Source organism: Musa acuminata, chromosome BXJ1-9 (genome assembly GCF_036884655.1).
Source record: "Musa acuminata AAA Group cultivar baxijiao chromosome BXJ1-9, Cavendish_Baxijiao_AAA, whole genome shotgun sequence".
NCBI classification, from domain to species: domain Eukaryota; kingdom Viridiplantae; phylum Streptophyta; class Magnoliopsida; order Zingiberales; family Musaceae; genus Musa; species Musa acuminata.
The window spans coordinates 3,062,628-3,082,836 of record NC_088335.1 but is presented as its reverse complement, the minus strand read 5'-3'; the positions used below and the strand labels follow the sequence as shown (position 1 = coordinate 3,082,836).

Sequence of the window (20,209 nt, the reverse complement as noted above, 5' to 3'; positions counted from 1 at the left end):
GGCTGCTATTGCTCATAGATAACAGAGTAGAATTAGACGAGCTCACACTTTTGTCTTCCTCGTGCTCCGTTGGTCGGCGGTCGCCGAATTGGAAGCAAGCGAAAGCAGCGGGCTATGCTCTTCCTCGTCCCCGTATGGCGTCGGTTCCTAAGCAAGATATCGTTCCGAAGTAGATGATTTACTTGAAGAATAAGAAGAAAGGTAGATGTTCTTCGGCGCTGTCATGTTTTCTTTTCGTACTCTTTTTCTTATTGATATTGTCGGCTAATAGGGTTATTCATGTTGTGTTTTCTTTCTTGATTATAAGTCTTCGTGCCTTTTCCGATGTCGAATGGAACACGATACGAAGCCTGTGTTTCGATAAGATCAGACTATCTCAGCAACAGAGATGTCAAGATTCGCCTCGTAAAAGGAATTCTTTGAGAGCTGGTTTTCGTTTGGCGTCTTATGCCATTGTTGTAGACTGGGTTATAGGATATTTGCTTTAGTCTTTAATGCTGTCGTTGAATCTGTACCTTTCACCAATTGCCAAAGTGAAGGGAAAGAAGAAGGTTTGACTTATCACTTACCATTATCCAATTGAGTTCTGTTTGGTATTGCCATGTACATGCATGTACAAATTTTGTGGCATAATTTACTTTCATTTTTCTGTATATGGCAGAAGTGAAGCAATCTCTTTATGCTTGTTTTCTCAATATGAGAGAACATCGGATGTGGTGGCCCTGAAAAATGAAAACAGCCAAACTTCAAGGTCAAGCATGGTAGTTTTTGCTGAAGCTACAGCTTCCATGTTAATGCAATGTGAGAAATGGGAAAAATTACCTTGCCATGTTAATGCAATGTTTGTTTCAGTGGACTGGCAGTGCGATTTCAATCGTTGGTTTCAGCATCAGTTCTTAGATCTTTTAGATAAAGGATGACTTGCTGCATTACTTTTTCTTCTGAACATGTCCTTATCTACATGGTACAACTGGCTATGGATACACAACCTTTTCTAGTGGAATTATTTTGTGTATTCAAGCTCATTTATATGTGCACATATGTGCAATATACATGGTGTAGAAGATTCATTATGCATAAACAAAGTCACGATGAGGTTAGAGATGTCTTGGAAGCCAAGTCAGGAGGCAAATATTAAACAAAACTTGATGCTATATGGAAAAATAATGTTAGAGATGAAAGGACTAAAGTATCAAGATTTTACGATTAAACGATTACAACTTAAGGTTCCACAACAATGCTCTTGTGGTGTTGTTACAATTGTATAATAAGCATGAAGTTTCCAGTGATTATACCTCTCAATCTTATAGTTTCAGCCAACATAGTTTCTGCAATCTGCAAAAGTTTCTTTTTCCACAGAAATATTAATGTTTTTCTGAACTTGAATTCCATATGATTTATTCTGTGTTTTTTTTCAGCTGCCAAAAAATGCTGGCTTTGGAGGCATAGCAATCTAACTCTGCTCCTGATGCTCCATAGATGTCAATTTTCTTTTGTTTTGCGACCAGGTTACCATAGAATTTGTGCAATATTTAGCATAACAAATATTCAAGTTGCGTAATTCTTCCATTACTTCATATGGATGGTGCCCTTATTCTTCCTGTTGCAAGAACAATGAGCAAATCCATTGTCGATGTGTTTCTCCGGTGGTTTCTCTGTTACTGGAACATGTTCTGATGATGAGCTCCTGATTGTTCAATAATCATTGAAAATTGTTTTGTTGAACCTATCAGAGGAGAGCATTACACCACTTAATTAGAATGTGATCATTATCATACTTATCGAGATATGCTAGAAGAAAGCCCTTGTGTCTTCCTACGAGAAATTGGGTGCCACAAGCAGTATCATTGTTTCATTCGCAATTGGTATGATAGACACCTTATTATGTGCTATTCTTCAAATGGCATGTGTGTATTATCGTGACACTCTGCAAAGCTCTTATGTTTGTGCAGGTAGGAAGGTGTTCTCAGAATCTCTTATGTTCTATGAACTTGTTTTCTCTTGAGTTACTAGTTTTGAACTTCTCCAAGGTAATTGATTGAGTCACAAGCAGTATCATTGTTTCACTTGCAATCGGTATGATAAACACCTTATTATGTGCTATTCTTCAAATGGCAAAGCTCTTATGTTTGTGCAGGTAAGAAGGTGTTCTCAGAAGCTCTTACGTTCTATGAACTTATTTTCTCTTGAGTTACTAGTATTGAACTTCTCCAAGGTAATTGATTGTTAACTTTGTACATTTGCACTTATCTTTTACATGCTTTTCCAGATTCCCAACAAGGACAGACAAGTTTGCATGAGCTTCCTGCCGTTCCAAAAGATACCCATTGTATGGGAAGGTTGACCATCATTCTTGAGTTCCTCCACGAGTAACAGATGATGGAACCTGAATCAGGAAATTGGCCTGGTGGAGAAGATGGCTGAGAACCTGTATGCTTCAGCTGCCAAGCAGGCCCCTCATGATTTCAAGATCACGGTTGTCTTCTATGCCTAAAACCAATAGGTGTCACTGATTTGACCATGAAACTTTTCGATTCTGATGCAGAGGGCATTGTTGACTTCAGTGACCTGAAAGGATCCACTTTCTTGACTTGGTTCTCCTAGGAGGTGTGTTCCCTAAGATCACATTCTTGATGCTGATGTTTTCTTCGCATGTAGATGGCATTTAAGTGGTGAGAACCTAACTTCTCTCTGTGCAGCTACCAAAAGCTTCGATCGAAATGCTAATGCTCTACAACCTCTGCTGGATACAGTTTGCAGTCCCCAGAGCTACAGTTCCTCGATTGACCTCGTCAGGTAAGCATAAGTTACTTTGCTCGAACATCCATTTCTATGAGTGTTTGCCAAGTAACAAAATCTTGAAAGCTAAGAGACCAAAAAAATGCTATCTCCAGTAAAATAATAAAACTAAAGGAGAGAGTGGAAGAAAGAGGGCCACACGTCGTTGCCGAAATGATAGGTTGGTTATGGAATCGCAGTCATGCTCGCTGTATAATAATATTGCGCAGCCAACCGTGGGTGACGAAGCAGTAATACGTGATAGAAGCTATACTATTATTAGCTAGCATTTGGCAACATTTTGGCCCAGCTATCACCAATCGAGCTGCCAAAACATTGTTTTATTACTTCTAGAGGCTTTTGATATAGTTTGTGTTTTCAAAATGTTTTTTCTTTTAAATTATCAATTCAAATTAGTTTTTCTTATTGTTTCTAAATCTAACCCGACTTTTCATGTCTTATAACAACAACAATAATAAAATCGTAAGTCCTAATTATTTATAGTTGGTTACATGAATCTTTTATTATTATTATGATATATAATAATTCACTTTTATTTAATTAGTGTATTTATAATTTTTATTAAGATTTTTTTAATCTTTCTCTATCTTTTTTTACTATTAAAAATACTATATTATTCGACTTTTGTAAAATGATGTTGGAGAAGATATATATATATATATATATATATATATATATATATATATATATATATATATATATATATATTCGTGCTGATTAAAAAAGATTTTTTTTCACCTTCTGAAGAAGATCATTAGAATCGAAAACAGAAAAACGTGGATTTCTTGTGATTGTAAACTTTTAAGTGCTTCTGTCAAAGTACAATTCAGTTCCCTTGAGACCAGACATGGACATAAATTTTGTTTTATTTTTTGGTTTTAAGGTCAAGAGAGAGAGAGAGAGATATAATAAGGCTGAACTGTGGCCAAGTAAATTTGCAACATAAGAACATTAATGCAGGGTATGGAACATGTCAGTCGTCCGTGGTACTTAACCATTTAACCGCTAATTAAATTCACCATTTACACTCCCTCCCGACTTGTAATCGAAGCGGGTCGGTACGCCGTGGTACTTAACTATTTAACAGCTAATTAAATTCCCCATCTACGGTCCTGTCTTCTTAATGGAAGTGGGTCCTAAGGACAATTAACGGGCCAGATCGAACGCTCGTTAAAAACGCTATCACGTCTTCTTAGTTTCTGTGTGCGTGGAGAGAGGAGAGGAGAGGAGAGGAGAGCAGAGGAGTGGAGGGAGACTTGCAAGGCTCGTCTCTTCGGCTCCCGTCTGACCTCTGTAACGGAGCTCCAACGGTGAAGATATATCGGAAGGAAGAAGGAGCCCTTTGTTTGGTTTAGTCATCGACGACGCGGCCTTTTGGACGTCGGATAGGGATGCCGACGATCAGATACCAGATAAAGAACGAGTATGGCTTGGGCAGGTCGGAGCTCTATGGAGCTGCGGACAAGAATGACCCTGAAGCACTTCTCGAGGGTGTCGCCATGGCTGGACTGGTCGGCCTCTTAAGGCAGCTTGGCGATCTCGCAGAGTAGGTTTATATTCTCGTTTTTTCGGTAACGAAGCTTCATCCTCGTTCTTGCATCCAGAGTGAGCTTTTCATCCTCGGTGTTACCTCAAGCGTGATTTGGATCGGTTTCTTTTCCTTCTTTTCTTTGGGTGGTTTTGGGGAAGAATGAAAGGTGAGAGACGATGTCACGCGTTCTTGGATTCTCTTTTTCCTCGTTTTCTCATGCCAGTTTTTGGGTTGTTGAGTATCTCTGTGGTGTTGGTTTGGTGTGATGTTTTATGTGTGTGGGTATGTGTTGTGATATTCTGCTGGGAAGCGTGGTTGATTCAATATCTATGCACACTGATCCTGCTTTTTTTTTTGCTTTTCGGAACTTCTTTTTATGTTCTTTGTACTTCGTGGTGCAGATTAGGGAGAGATTAGGAACATGATGAGGTCTGGATATTCTGAAATTTTGGTTTTTTGTATTGCATATGATGATGATCATCTGCAATTGGCATGAGATTGGATTGTCTACTGGCGCCTTTGGGTTACGTAGGTCTTTGTCATAGCTAAGTTATGGATTCAATTGCTGGAAGGGAGGAACAAGGGGCAAATTAATTTATTGCATACATGATGAACAGTGTCCATTGCTACACTTTTGATGATCATTACATTGTAAGAATTTTATTTCATTCAAATTGACTGGTTTTTTTAGCTAAGTAAATGAACCCCTTAACAATGGCATTCTGGGAAGTGTTCTAAGCAAATGAACCTGGTGCTTCATATCATCATCGGACACAAGACACTTGTCCCATGCTCATTTTCAGATAACTGAACCATTTCACTTGATTAGATTTCTCAAAATTTCTTCATGATTCATAATCTTGTTTATTGTTTTGAAACATGTTCGAATTCCTTGGTGCTTCATAAGATTTACTTTGAATAAATGAATATTCTGGAATTGCACTATAGCAAAAAGTTAGGTTCATCTTCCTCCACCAGTAGCGGAATCTGTATCCACAGGCTAACCTTCTTTTCCTTATTTTGTATTTCATATATAAACCGATGGACCTAAGATTGAGCATCATCTCTTTCTTCAAGAATTTGAAAAGACTTCCAAGTTTAAAATTACTTGGAGCGAGCAAGGATTTAGTTTGTGTTTGGATTATGTATTTAACAAGTTGACTGGACTACATTGTCTAGATTTACAATGTATAATTTTTATTCAGGTTTTCCGAGAAGTTGAGCTGAGTAACCAATTAAAGTGAAGAAATTTTAGGGAGAGGCATTATGGTTGTACAAAAGTAACTCCAAATAGACTTTGATCCCCAAAGCCTAATTCCATATACATGTGAAGTCATAGGATTACCATTATTAGGTGCACTACACAAGACAGTTGTCAATGACCAAAAAACAGGATCAACTACCCACAAGAAGTCTTATTCAAACTAATTAGCTTGTTGTTTTGGTTCCTTAATATGCATATGGCCAAATAACTTTAGATACCACAAGGAACTGTGATAACTCAGGTCTTCGTCTGTGATTTTCTCAGTAGCTTCTAAGTATTGATGACTTGAACCACAACCAGAATTCTTGCATGTTTTTCATTGAAACATAATTACTTTGATTCATTACCACAGATAGGAAGCTCAAATATTTAAAATTTTCATATCCATTAATGGATCATTTGTAGATGAAATTTTGTATAACATCTGGAAACTACTATTCTTGCCAATTTATCATGCTGAACTGTTGTTATCCTGAATATGTTTATGGACGTGGTGCAGTTGCTTAGCTCTGAGTATAGAATGTAATTGTACAGATTCAGTCTTCTCACTGCATCTTAATATCCATTCACAGTGTTGTGACAAGCACATTTTATACTATAGGTTTGCTACAGAGGTGTTCCACAATTTGCATGAAGAAGTAATGAACACTGCTTCTAGAGGTCATAACATGATACTTCGAGTCCAACAGCTAGAGACACAGATTCCAGCAATATCAAATGGCCTTTTTCATGGGAGTGGCTCTTCATGTTTGTCTTGTAGGGAAGGTCAGCTTGCACTTAAAAAAATTTATGGTTTAGACAAAACAGTTTTGTTGTATATGATGACTCAGATGTTGTGTCAATTATCATCTGTTTTCCAATGTTCTGCACCTCTAACACCATATAAAAAAAAGGAAAAACACCAAGTTTTAAGATGTTGATGTAATGTTTTGTAATTTAGCCACAAATCATACTTTTCTGCTTGGCATTAGCTACATTGCTCGAAAGGTATTTTACTTTATTTCTGCTTTTCTAATTCATTTGATAAACATGCATCCAGGATATTTTTTAACTTCCTCATATATATTTAGGTTTGGTGGCTATTGAATATGGAACTTGCATCGCTTGATTGTCATTGCCATGATTTGTGATAAACATAGAGTTGGACATGCATGTAATTACGTAGTTGCCACATATGTATTTATTCTGAAACTTTGTTTTCATACCAATCGATTTTTTAAGAGGCAAAATGTTGGGTGGATAGCCATGCATTTTATTAAATATGAATTTTTAATTAAGATTTTTTTTCATAAATTTTTATCTGAATACGCTTGCTTTGTTTTGATTATTAGTTTCGTGTCAATTCGATTTCATTCACATAGAAATTTATTTAGTTTTTGATCTGTTGAACATAATCAGACAGGATAACTGACCATATAGACACATTATTGAAAGATATTGCCATTGACACAGTGGTGAAGTACTGTTAGCATGACCCAAGGTACTACCAGTCCGCTAGGATTTACCATATGACTGCAAAGTCAAGTAAAAAAAGGGGATGTGATTTATGTTTGTGGCAACCGGAAACTTGTCGAAATCTATATTTAAGTTAGAATTTTATTGAGTTGCAGATAACCTTGTATATAAAGCAGTATTTTGGAGCTCATGCAGTAAATTAGAGAGGCTCAAAACAAAGTTAACTTTTATTTTTAGAAGGCACTTAATGATTAGTACAAATGCCATCATTTGCAGGTATTGATTGGCACTGTAATATCCAAGTGGACCATAATCTAATCACTGCAGGAGATATGCCGCATTTTTTCATGGATATGTATGAAGAATGTCATGGTCCACCACAGTTATTCAAGCTAGACAAGTATGGCATTGTTCTAGTTACTTACCAGCCAGACTTTATGGCTTCTTTTTCTTCTTTTTTTTTAATTCATACGTCCTTGCTTCTGCAGGTTTGATGTTGGTGGTGATGGAGCATGTTTGAAGAGATACAGTGATCCATCTCTTTTTATGATGGAATTGACATCCTCCAGATTGGTGGAACATGACCCTCGGAGAGAAAAAAGAACTTGCAAAACAAAGGTGGTCAATTAAAAAACACTAAAAATGACCTGCAAGGAATAATACTCATTGCATTTACTTTTAGGTAGGATGTATTTTTCACAAGACCTACTAGATTGGCTTCTTTTGTTGGTGACAGAAAATAAATATACAGTGAGCAAATAACATGATGATGACTTTGACTTTGTCCTAGGAAGAGTGATACATGGCTCCCTATGCACATTATAATTTTAATGACACCAGTTCTTAAACCCAACCCTTTTCCATGTATTCGTTTCCAGTGTTGTGTCAGGTATGCTGAAAATCTGTATTACTTAGTATGTTCCTTAGGGGATGGCCCTATTTAAATTGACCAAATAAATAAAAATAATACCGCATTGGCTAGTTTAGTATCCTGTTAAAGGTTTCTTATATTGAATTTATTTTTTTCCGAATATCAGATTAATATCTCTTTCCATTGAATTAACAAAAGCTGAGATACCAGCACTAAGTGACAAGGAGTTGATATATGTCCACATGCTGGTGATAGTAAGTTCAGTTACAGCCTAATATCCATAAAACCTGGGGTTGATGCTAGCTTAATACCCATGAACTGATGATAGTAAGTGACAAGGAGTTGATGCTTATTATGTCTATTTTTTCTGCTTAAGCATAATGACTTTCAGCTTGACATTATATCCAATGTTCTGTTGGAGAATTGTTTAGGTTGTGCCTTTTTCTCTTCTTTGCACCAAGAACTTTTGTCAGTTAAAATTGCCACTTCTTTCTCTCTCCAGAAGAAGGTATCATTTTCCTGTGGTGGTGAACCACCTAAATCTTTCTTAATGTCTCACTTTGATTCCAGGTATTTCTTTCTTGATAGTTGATACCTTTATAGAACTCTTTGTCCTCTGAGGTTCTTTCTTTGTCATAAATTGATGCTGTGTATAGATTGCAGCCTGCTACTTCTGGCCAAGTTCTTGACAAAGTAACCTTACAACATGTCAAGTTGAAACCTAGACAACTGAATGAATCAGTTAGTCACAGTCTAAGAAGTTACATGGAGAATCATATTGATTTGCTTCCAACAGAGCAGCAAGTGGCTTCCGAGACATCTATAATTCAATCCATCGGAATGAAATCTGCTGACTTGATTAAGTCGGCCACTGAGGTGCATGCAATTGTAGTTGATACATCTTCCAACAGAGAGAAAAACCAAAGCCGATCTCCTACCAAGCAGGAAATGACAACTGCAGGTGACTCAGAGAAGCAGAAAATAGAAAGGATGAATTTTTCAGATAAACAGTTTGAGCCAACTAGTGAAGTACAAAACGTGCATTCTGTCTATTTTATGCTGGAAGAAAAGGCAGTAGTTTCCAAGAATAAAAATATAACTGAAGGCCATTTATATGGTTCTCAGCCTAGTGAAGTAGACCTAAATCTTTCAGTTGATCAAGAAGTCGAACAAAATGGATTTTCACCTGATGCTGAATGTAGATCACAAAACAGTTCTGATGGCTATATTTCTGATGAGATTTCTAGTGACTTGGACAATTACATGGACGCACTTACCACAATGGAATCAGAATTAGAAACAGATGCTGAGAATCAAGGTAATACAGATTCAGTTTTTGTCAGCACTGAATCTCAAGAGACAGATTCTGATGCAAGTGATGCTAATGAGGAACAGGAGGAGTTACAAGCTCAATATTCTAAACAGTATTTTATAAAAAATTCTGCTTCATCACCAGGTTTCACTACAATATTCAGGAAAGGGGCAGCAAATCTTTCCTTCTCAGATACTTTAGGTCATATGGCTGCTCAATTATTAGAAGAGAACAAGAATGACTCTGATTTTCCTCCAGAGTCAGATGTTGGCCTAGGCGAAATGAAGGGTACCCATTTTGAGCAGACATATAATGAGCCTGTGAAATGCAAATCTTCAGAGCATTTACTTCTAAGGACATCAGATGTTTCTTCATCTGCTGTACACAGAGAAGCATTTTGTAGATCTTCTATCACAGACTTAACTTCTACAATCTCATTGGTTACGTTAAACATTATGGAGACATCCCCATCTTATGAGAGAAAAACTGGCCAAGCTGTAAGCCATTTGGATGGTGAGTCACCATGCAAAGTAGATGCTTCCGAACTCCCTTCTGAAGAAAAGATTAACATGTTACATGGAGAGTTTGCTAAAAACCCTGGCATCTTATCTGATTCTCTACACCATATGACAGACCTAAAGCTTTTGATGAAAGATGATATTCCTAAAGAAAGTGATCCCAATGAATATATCAAGGAGCAAAGCACACATGATGTGGTGAGTTCTAACAGGCCGGTGCTTCACTTGCAGAAACAACATGAAACTGCTCTTGAAGTAGGTACCACAGATATTGAAGTCTCAGACCATATAAAGTCTCAAGAGTCAGAAAAGCATGATCAAGGAGCTTGTTGCCTTGTGAAGCCTGCTGTACTGGATGAAGATTTGGGAAATGCCATCACAGGTAATGACAGTTTAGCAGCTTCAACATTGGTATTAACACATGAAAATGCCGATGCTGTAACCCAAGGAATAACTCCCATGCCTAACATGTCAACCTGTAAGGCGGATATTTTATCTGGGGCACATGAATCTCCATGGACCTTTACTGGACATAAAGCATTTTCTGATAACACGGATGTCCTGTCTGAACCTGTTGGAATAATCTTATCTACTGAAAATGAACTGCCGAAATGCAATCCAGAAGAATCAGGTGACGACATTACCAGTGATGTTGATTTTAGCGAATCTAACATGCCATCATCAAATGAAACCATATGTGGGGAACTTTCTTTTGAAGGATCTATTCCATTTCAATGCAATTCTGATTTGCATAAAAATACCTCCGGTTCTGTTTCGGTACCTGCTCCACTAATCCGGTTGAATAAGGACTCGATATCTGAAACTATTCTGCAGCAATCTTCTGAACAGCAGCCACAACTAGCTTCGAGTGCACCACTTCCAGAGGATAATGTTACATCGGAAGATACTAAAGAGATACTTCCAGGGAGATTGACAAAACCTCCTCAGGCTTCTCTTGTCTCCAGTTGTAGTGTGGCCCAACCTCCAAGTGGATCAAACACTGACATATCATTATCAACCGTTGAGAAGGAACATTCAGGAGACTTACTAGCTGGAGTTGAAATTACAGGGTCAGATTGTACCGTGCAGTCTCCAAAATCATGTGATATAACAGTAGCTGTCAAGGGTGGCTACGAAGATATCTTACACTCAGATAGAAAGTTGGTGCACCCAGCTTTGGAGTTGCCACATGAAGAGGACAAGCAGGTGCATGATGGCAACGCATTTGAAGAAGATTGCATGAGAGCAACAGAACTGCCATCAACTGTAGAAAATGAAAGCTCTCGAGACATTTCTGTATTGAAAGGTTCAAAAACATATCCTCCAACATTGTCAGAGGTAATTCCAAGTTTAAATGAGAGGTGTCAAGAGTTAGAACTAAAGAGATCTCAGAATGGTATTGCAGATGGTGAGAAGCACAAGGACACCCACGAAGTTGCTGGTTCTGCCTTAACTGTGAATGGTAAGCTTCCACTACCACCATCCACAAAACCTAAGAAATCTGGACATGGATCTCTTTCTACAGAAGAAAAGGATTCATCCTCTTTACATTATTTAACCACACCGACTACAGAGAATGAGAAACCCACAAACAAACTTCGCTTGGTTATCAGTAGGCCTAATGACCCCTTGATTGAGGCTATTGCATCTCATGACAAAAGCAAGGTATGTAGTTTATTTCCTGCATAATCTTTAAAGTAACATTGGAAAACAATTTAATTGATGATTTTGCAGTTGAGGAATTGTCTATAGTACAGGACCTTTTTAAAGAATTGTTCTCACCATGTCTATTTTATTTTGATGACTGCAGTTGAGGAAGGCACCCCAGCTGATTCATTCTTCTGTCATGCCAAAGTCCGATGAAAAAGGATCGTTTCTGGAGCAGATAAGGAACAAAGTCGGTATAATGCTTTAGATAATAAAATCTTTGTCTCAAAGTAAAACACCTTTTATTATCATATATTGATGCATTTTGTTCTTTGTCAAGTCCTTCAACCTGAAACCAATGGTGGCACCGACAGTGAAGTTCAAAGGTGGCCCTCCAACAGACGTAAAGGTCATCGCCATTTTAGAGAAAGCAAATGCAATCCGGCAGGTCTGTTCTCTGGCTCAATCGGAAAACTATTGATCTGCGCTTACATTTGTTCTCTTTCTGGTTTCATACAGCCTCTCCTAAATTACTCCTTGATTTAGGCATGTGCAGGAAGTGACGACGACGACGATGACGAAGAAGATAACTGGAAGAGTGATTCTTAGGAATCACTGACCACAAGAAGTACTTACAGAACTTCAAACGGATTCACTTTGCTGATCATTTTGAGATTAGAACGAGGGGATGATCGATAGAGTGTTGCTCAACGTTGAGAATCACATTCATGGAACTACTGCTACTATCTCGGTCACATATTATGAACGTTACTGTTCTTGTTCAGATCAAGATTGACATGCCATCCGGGTAGAGTGTAGTAGTTGTATGGAGATCTATTACATCTATCGCATTTTTCTTCGTCGGATTGTAGGATGATGTAATGAGTGTCGGTAAGCACACCGTGCGGTTCTTTTAACTGTCCTTACGAAGGCGATCTCGATCAGAAGGCCATAATCATCTCGGCCCACGCTGATCAGTGGGTGGATCTTGTAATAGCGTGCGTCGCGGTACGTGTAAGCTACTTCTCACCCTTCACCCGTTCTCGAGCATCGGCTTCGATGTTTGTTCTCGACTCCACTCCCGCAATATAATATAGTTTTCCCGGTCCACCTTTGGGTCCGCCTCCCTCCCTTTGCTTCCCCTCTCCTTCTCCGCTCTGTTGTATGGGCAAACAACTCCCATCGGCGACGAGCCTACAGAGATACGCCCGCCTAGCAGTCGAGACGATCCGGAGAGCCAAGATCGCGAAGCCCGCCCTTAAATCTCTGGCTTCGGGCAAGGAGGAGGCAGCGGCCGCCCACTCTAGAGGTCCAGGCCGGTGGATGGACGAACGAGAGCGGCAGCAGGGCCGCGTCCCCCTGAAGGACGTCGTGGCGGACTGCACCCGGCGGTGGTTCCAGGACGCGCTCAAGGAGGCCAGGGCCGGGGATGCCGCGATGCAGGTTCTTGTTGGTCAGATGTACCATAGCGGCTACGGAGTCCCGAGGAATGAGCAAAAGGTGAGATTTTGTAGGGGTTCTGATCGTTTTTAGCGTTCTTGAAGTGTGATTTGTTGAACGTGGCAGTTTCTTGAGATGTAGGTTTTGTGATTTGGGGAAACCTGCTGGTCTCGATCGTAAAGAATCGTCTTTAGGGTTCTCTTTGTGTTTTCTAGGAACTAGGGCTTCGATTGGTAGCAGCACCTAATAGCTTACGTAAGATTCTGAAAATATGCTTTGAATTCCTTAAAAAGATGCTTTTGGTCTTTGTGTATTTTGGTTGCTGAAGTCATCAGCATCTGACAACGAACAAAACATGAAACGCTGATTGTGTCAGGCAGCTTTAAAATAGGAGAAAATATAGTGGCAGCTGCATTTGGATCTGTTGTCTGATAGATTTCTCCCTTATCATAGTCTTTTGGCTTTCTGGATCATCCAGAATTTTGTTGCTGGGACCTCTGAAAGAGAAGTTTGAGTTCTTTCAGAAACTCTGACAAGTATTATATGTTTTGGTTTTTTCTATACATTATATGTGGCTAGGCCCTATGTGACGCGGTTATATAATTGCTTACAGCATAAGCAGTCTTGTAGACCACATTTTAGAACTATCCAAGTGTTTGATGTAGTCATAGTCTTAAACCGGAGTTTGACTTTCTTACATTTGGTTTCTTGAAAAGTGGATTGGTTGTAGATCCTTCAATGAGTTAGTACTAATACACCTGAAGATGTTCGCTAGATATTATAGACTTGCTTTGATAGAATGAGGTGAATTATAGATTTCTCAAAGAACATTTTGGTTCAGTTTTTAGCAAATAGAAATGTAAAGAAAAGGAATCTAATTGCACCTAATCAAAGTGTTTCCAAATGATATGCTGATTATTTAGAGTAAAACTGTATTGTTACAAGTGCCGTGGACATCATCTAAAGGACCAAACTGGTGAAGGTTCGTATTGTGAGATTCATATTGAGAGAAGCAGAATCATATTTGTGGTTTGGAAGGTCAGTGGAGAATGTTATATATTGCACAGCTATTTGGAAAGCACTTGTCATGCTTGGCTAAGTTTCTTCTTGGGAAAGATTTAATGGAACTCCTGGAGCATAGCTCCTTACACAAGAATACTTGTGTAGGTCTGTCTTACCTGTGATTTGCAGAGTGAAGTGTTTAATCTCCCTTTTGTGATCCACATACTTCAATAAATGCCTCTTTCTCTATTACTTTGAGGTCTCTACATCTTGAACAAAACTTCATGAGAAACTTCATGGATCTGAAGATTGTTGACAATGCTTCTGGTATCAAGCAATATGACAACTTTTTGTTACCAAATTTTGGAAATTGAAATCCAATTATCTCCTTGGTTTGTAGCAAGGCATTGGATTTGAGGATTGCATGTTTGGAAGATGAAGCTGTTTGGTTCTGAAGGTTGTACAATTTGAAGATGCAGGGTAACACGTACTCATAATCTTGTGCGGCAAGGTCAGTTCTGTGAATAGTGTATAGTGTAGTTTGTGAAGTTGAGAACACATATCATTGGGCCCTCGTTGGGCAGCTTAGGAGAAACAATGATTCTGCCAGATTTCAATTCTGCAATTTGTTTAACGTTAGGATTCTTGTACATTGGAACTCTTCTGGATACTCTTGAGACATTGAATTGACAAATAATCATGCCATCATCATTGGAAATTCTGAGCAAAGGCTGCTCTTTAGGTGGACTGAGTTGACCCTAAAGAAATGTCTGCCTCTCAAACACCTTACATGCGAGGCACGTATATATGGGGCCTCACCTGGGTGCAAACAGTGAGAGTGAACCCTGAAAATTTTTTGAGGATGATCCGGTCCTCCCAAATAACCTTCATCATGACGTGTGCTAGTCTTATTAACTTATCGACTACATGCGTGTAAAGGTATGTGTCTGCAGTTATGGGAAATAATAATTTTGGAGGTTGTAGAACACTAATCCAATGACAGAGAACTGTAATCATTGGATAGTTCCATTAAATTAAAATGTTTCAGAACTATATATGAATTAGTTATTTCATATTGTTGAAATAATGATTAAGAATCTCCTTTGCAAGAATCCTAATGAGCATCTGCTTTTAAGGCATATACATGGATTTCAAAAGCATCCAAGTACCGTTCATCAGTTTGGAAGGTTAGCGACAAGCGTCCAGGTAATGTTCTATCTTTTTTTACCATTACTATTTTTGCATTGACAGGTTAATATCTTGGGGTATGTGTGTATGCATGTCTATTTTTGTTCCCTTTTTTATTGTTGGGGGGGTCTATATTTTTTTGTATGTGATATACTTGTACTTTTGCTCTCATAGCTTTTTGTAAACTCAAAATCTTCTTCTTTTGCATGGTTTTTGTTGCTCATGTTTTTGTTTTGTATGTTAGGTTACAATGCCAGTGATTCAGACACTGATGAGGAGAAGATGAGCATGAAATCGTGATCCGAGGCTTGAATTTTAAGAAATCATATCAAAGTGAGTTGTGTCTGTCCATCTTTCACATCATTATTAAGATTGAGCTTCTAGCTGGAATGTTGTTTTATTGAGTTCAAGGGGGAAAGAAATCACTCACTAGAGCTAATATAATGTTATTGCACATTTGAATACTTAAATATGGTAAATCATGTATATTTTACAAGTGTGAGAATACTTCTTTTTTGTTGAAAACCAAAAAAGTTAGAAGCGATACACACGACTGAGTTGTGAATGATGGATGATCTAGGATGGAGTTCTTGCTTCCTGATTGTTTCCATTTTTTCTTCCAACTATATCTTAATACCCTACATAACCAGCACTACTAGCTTAAGTCTTTCTATTAGCTTCTTCAGATAATTGAGGCCCTCCATACACCAAAGAAATCAAATCATCAAGATTGTGAGAAAGGGTTCTCATGGTTTTTGTGAGCCAACTCTCATAACATGTTGTTAGTACTTGTCATGTGTATTAGACTAGAGTCCAGGTTGAGATTATAGAAGAGCTCGAACATTGTTAATTTATCTAAAATATCGAATGCTTTGTTTTATTTATCATGTAATTTTATGATTAGTTTTCCGTTTTTTCTGGAAGTTAAAATGTTTGGTACAAAGTACTGAAGTTCTACACACATCTTTTGAACTTTGAAACTACTAATGACCTTCTAAAAAATCAACTCGAAATGCTAGCATGGTGACATAATGGTATATTGGGTTCATAGATGTTCCGGTTTGGGTATTGGCAATTTGTGTATCGAAGGAGAAAATAGCTTTTGCTTTTGGAAGAAATAGTTAGCTGCATTTCAAATCTGATCCATTCGCATTATTTTGCTTAATTGCAGTCTCTAATACCTTTTTTTTTTTTTAAGAACATTAAAAACTATATTAGATTAGCCATAGCTAAAAAAAAAATTGGAGGAAGTGTTGATGACTGATGCCTATTTACAATATAATTGCTAACTCCGCCATATTTTGTTTGTGTTGCTTGCTTATTGTCGGTGGCTGATTACCTCTTTGCTGGTCTCATCATTTCAGTTGGAATGCTTACAACACTTGCGTGATTTTTGGGAACTTTTACTGCCACCAGTGCATCTGTTTCAGCATCTGTTCATTACCTTTCCTCCCCGTGTATCTCTTTTTTTCGTTTACGATTATATTGATATGAATACAACTTTGTTCTTCGAGTTTTGGAACTCCAATAAATAATGTAACAATTCAGTGACGGACACAGTTTCTGTTTGAACAAATGAATCATTTACGGTCCGCTTTTGTCTGTCTGCGACGATGTTGGTGCATGTTGACCTATGTTAGCTGGTTTCGTCTAGATTATGCAGCAGTTTGACCTATTTATAATCTTATAAATGAAAAGACAGACTTAGAGATGAAAACTTAGGATTACGTAAGTAATCATTCAAGTAAATACGGTAAAATGTAAATGTAAGTAAATACTTTACAGGCACTGTAAAATATAAATGTAAGTTTTGAATCATGGTGCCACAAAAGGTCAAAAGCAATCTATCACCTTAGCAACAAGATTGAGTGATAGATCCATCTTTCTATATAATCGAATCCTCAGCCGATACGATGTCACGGTCCACTGTGTTGAGATTGCTAACATCGTAATGTCATCGATTAGAAATCAGGCTGTGGTAGGCATTACTCTATCTATACCATTTACATGTTTTACAAGATAAAAACACATGTTTAATTTTATAATTATTCATGCTATATATAATTTTTAAATATTTAATTTTTTGGATTAAAATATATTATAATTCGGAATTAAGGGGATTGGTTATCATTTAGGTTAAAATCACTCCACGGATTAAGCCACTATCTATAGACTAGGATCAATCATAAACTAGGTCTAACCAATGCGAGATTAACTTAGATCGATTCAAGATGATTCAAAATTAGTTTGACTTATTCGATTAGTTTGACTTATTCGAGCATGTTTAATCTAAACATAATCTAGTTCAAATTATACTAATTTGATTCTAGATCAATTAAATGAGAATCAATTCAGTTATGTTCTAATTAAATCGAGTTCAATTAGATCAATTGAACTATGATTCAAATTAATTTAAGGTTAATTGATATTATTTGATATTAATGACATTTGAAAGATAAATTAAAATATTTTAATATATTATTTTATCGTATATGGATATGACTAGTTTGAGATTATTTTATTCTTTTGCCTAGGACAGATAAGGTGATTTCCTTGAAGGATTAGCAAGTCATTAAATGTGGTAGTGGGATGATTCTTTCATATGTTGTTAGGAGGAACGTGCCTCCACTTTGGTATGGACATCACTTCATCTACTATTAGGAGTGCGATTTAAATTTGTCTCCATTCGCTAGTAAGAGAACATAAAACCTCTTCATCAACTATTGGAGAGTGATCTACATTTGATACATATCAATGGGATAATTAACTTTTGGATATATATTTATTTTCAATATTACTTTATTTTATTTTATTTTCCTATCTTAAAAGCAGCTTCCCAATAACACTAGTCAAGATTTCAATCGAGAGTAAACCTTCATCTATTATTAGGTAGGTAGAGCCAATTAAATTTTATTTTATAGTTGATATCATTATGTTTCTCAATAAGATCTATCGTTACTTTTTACATATATTTTGATAAATAATACATTATAATAACTATTTATAATTTGTGTATATTAATAAAAATATTTATTTATTTATTTAACTTTTGATTATGTATCTGGAGAAAGATTTTTTGTAATCCTATAAAAAAATAAAATTACAGATGTGACAAAGGACGTTTTCACCAATTATTGCATTAAATGAATAACTTAAGGCATGACTTGATATGCAAACGCAGAGTCTACGAAACAGATCTCTATGAATTACTAGTTCATGAAACCAATAACATCACGTTCTTCTGGCAGCTGATCATGGAGAGTCTGCTCACCAAGCCAACTCTTTGTCTGTGTTCTCCAACAAGAACAACCCTACCCATCACTTATCAGGTCTCACAAGAACCATGTCTACCTTCAAATCTTCTTCCAGTTCTAAGCATCATCGATCGATTCAGCAGCCTGTCATTCTCATCATCGATCATTTCACCATTAAATCATCACATCACATCAAGAACCAAACAACCGATGAATGTTTTCACCTCAGCAAGACCCCATGATCCGATGCTGGTTTCTGTTCCAAATTCCTGTCGATTTTGGGACCATAGTCACTGTAAATATTCTTCCAAGAGTTGAAGTCAATAGACGTGTTGAATTGAGAATGCAACACAATTAGTTGTTGTAGACTTTTAGCTCACAAGTCATCTTTCGTCGGTTCCTTTTGGCTCTCTCTCTTCGTTGCACGAGAAGTCTTCTGTTGCGGCACAAAGCACCAAACTTGGATCTCTTTCCTCGCGCAAGAAACTATATATGATCACCACACGTTTTCTACCTTTTAACATTGCATCTCTTTATTGTGCTTTGTTTGGATCGATGAGAAACTTGATTGCAGGAGTAAGCCAAAGAATTCGATGCCAAGAATTGGCTCATCAGCAGCTGCAAGAGCTTTGCGTAGTTTGAGGTAAAGCACGAACACCAGCAGACCGGTAGAAAGAGAATGATCGAGACTGTGATGGTCTCTTCCTATCAAGTTTGCTCTTCTTTTTGTTCATGCAAGAACAGCACGCACCCATCCAATTGATGCCTTCCCGACTCTTCATGAGTTCTCTTCACGAACGCTCTCCAGACGCGGCCGCCATGCTCCGACCCGATCGCTCCAGCGGCGTGGCTTCTTCTCCGCCGCCAGGCAACCGTGGTCCTCACTTGGCGCGACATCGATGCTCGGTGCGTTCTTCGCAGGCTTCTCTCGCCTATCGCTCTTCTTCTGCTTCCGCTGCGTCGGCGATGTCGAGGTGGGAACGAGGAAGTAGATGTGGCCTCGCTCGAGCTGCGACTCCGCCGGGACGACCAAGGTCCGACGCGCCACGCCCCGAGAGCATGGCCGGGTGAGGAAGTGGTCGGGGTTTGCCGCCATGATCTCCCCGGCGGAGACGTGGCGGCGGCTGTAGTACTCCTCGACCTGGCCGTCAAGGTGGACGACTCGAACCACGTCGAAGGCGCCGCAGGGGAGGACGCAAGCCAAGCAGCACCTGAGGTTGTTGCCCATCCCCATCGTCTTCTTCTTCTTCTTGTCGCCGGCGTATAGTAAGTACTCCAATGTCCATCCAAAGACTATGTTGGAGTTTGACGTACTCAATTCCACTCCGCAAACAACTCTATTCATTGACCTCTCATTGCAAGTCCTTTTCTATTTCTCTTCCTTTGTTTTCGTAGTTCAACATTCATGACACGGCACGATCAGTTAACATAAAATATCGATAATGCTTTGCGTAAAATAAATCGATTGACAACGTCGTCGTCGTCGTCGTAGGATTTGATTGACATTAATTTATCTTGGTTTGGATGATTTTTTTTTTTTCTAAAATCTTTAAATTGATAAGATGTATTACCTTCTGTTGGTAAACGACCTTGAGTCGTGGTCTCGGGGTCGACGGCTCGGTTCGGGTCCGGACGACGGGGATCTCTCAGGGGCCTTTCTCGAGCCCGCAGAGGGGGTCGTGGTGCGATGTCCGATCAGGACGGGGTCGCCTTTGCCTCGGGACAGGAACTCCTCGCCTGCGCGTCTGGCGGGGACCTTCGGCTTCGCACCTGCACAAAGGTCGGGTCGGGAGGCTCGACCCGACCCCTCCGACGATCGGGTCAGACGATACGATAGTGGAGGGGGTTTAGATGAAGAAGTCTCTTTGGTGTATCACCTCCTCCCCCCCCCCCCCCCACTCGTTCAGAGTGCGAGGGTATTTATAGAG

The 20,209-nt window shown here is 38.5% G+C and overlaps 3 protein-coding genes across 9 annotated transcripts; 2 read left to right on the top strand and 1 right to left on the bottom strand.

Moving 5' to 3' along the window:
• The first annotated feature begins 3 nt into the window (after nt 1-3).
• Nucleotides 4-12,274, top strand: LOC135592498 (protein SCAR2-like). Of its 7 annotated transcripts, XM_065081988.1 has the most exons (16): nt 4-201; nt 308-551; nt 662-801; nt 1,419-1,865; nt 1,953-2,137; nt 2,270-2,476; nt 2,546-2,607; nt 2,700-2,796; nt 6,196-6,359; nt 7,326-7,449; nt 7,538-7,667; nt 8,423-8,490; nt 8,577-11,415; nt 11,561-11,647; nt 11,738-11,845; nt 11,944-12,274. In XM_065081988.1, exons 9-16 carry the CDS (start codon nt 6,236-6,238, stop codon nt 12,004-12,006), a joined length of 3,543 nt encoding a protein of 1,180 aa, XP_064938060.1. In that variant the 5' UTR covers nt 4-201; nt 308-551; nt 662-801; nt 1,419-1,865; nt 1,953-2,137; nt 2,270-2,476; nt 2,546-2,607; nt 2,700-2,796; nt 6,196-6,235; the 3' UTR covers nt 12,007-12,274. The 7 variants fall into 7 exon arrangements, with proteins under 7 accessions (XP_064938060.1, XP_064938062.1, XP_064938061.1 ...); XM_065081990.1 differs by having other exon boundaries at nt 662-751; nt 2,270-2,607; XM_065081989.1 differs by having other exon boundaries at nt 662-761; nt 2,270-2,607.
• A 228-nt stretch (nt 12,275-12,502) lies between these two features.
• On the top strand, nt 12,503-16,619 carry LOC103996957 (uncharacterized). The gene is made up of 4 exons (XM_009418035.3): nt 12,503-12,897; nt 14,976-15,045; nt 15,272-15,360; nt 16,392-16,619. Exons 1-3 carry the CDS (start codon nt 12,562-12,564, stop codon nt 15,325-15,327), a joined length of 462 nt encoding a protein of 153 aa, XP_009416310.2. The 5' UTR covers nt 12,503-12,561; the 3' UTR covers nt 15,328-15,360; nt 16,392-16,619.
• Nucleotides 16,620-19,059: 2,440 nt separating this feature from the next.
• Nucleotides 19,060-19,515, bottom strand: LOC135594471 (uncharacterized). The gene has a single exon (XM_065084852.1). It carries the CDS (start codon nt 19,513-19,515, stop codon nt 19,060-19,062), a length of 456 nt encoding a protein of 151 aa, XP_064940924.1.
• Between the last annotated feature and the right edge of the window lie 694 nt (nt 19,516-20,209).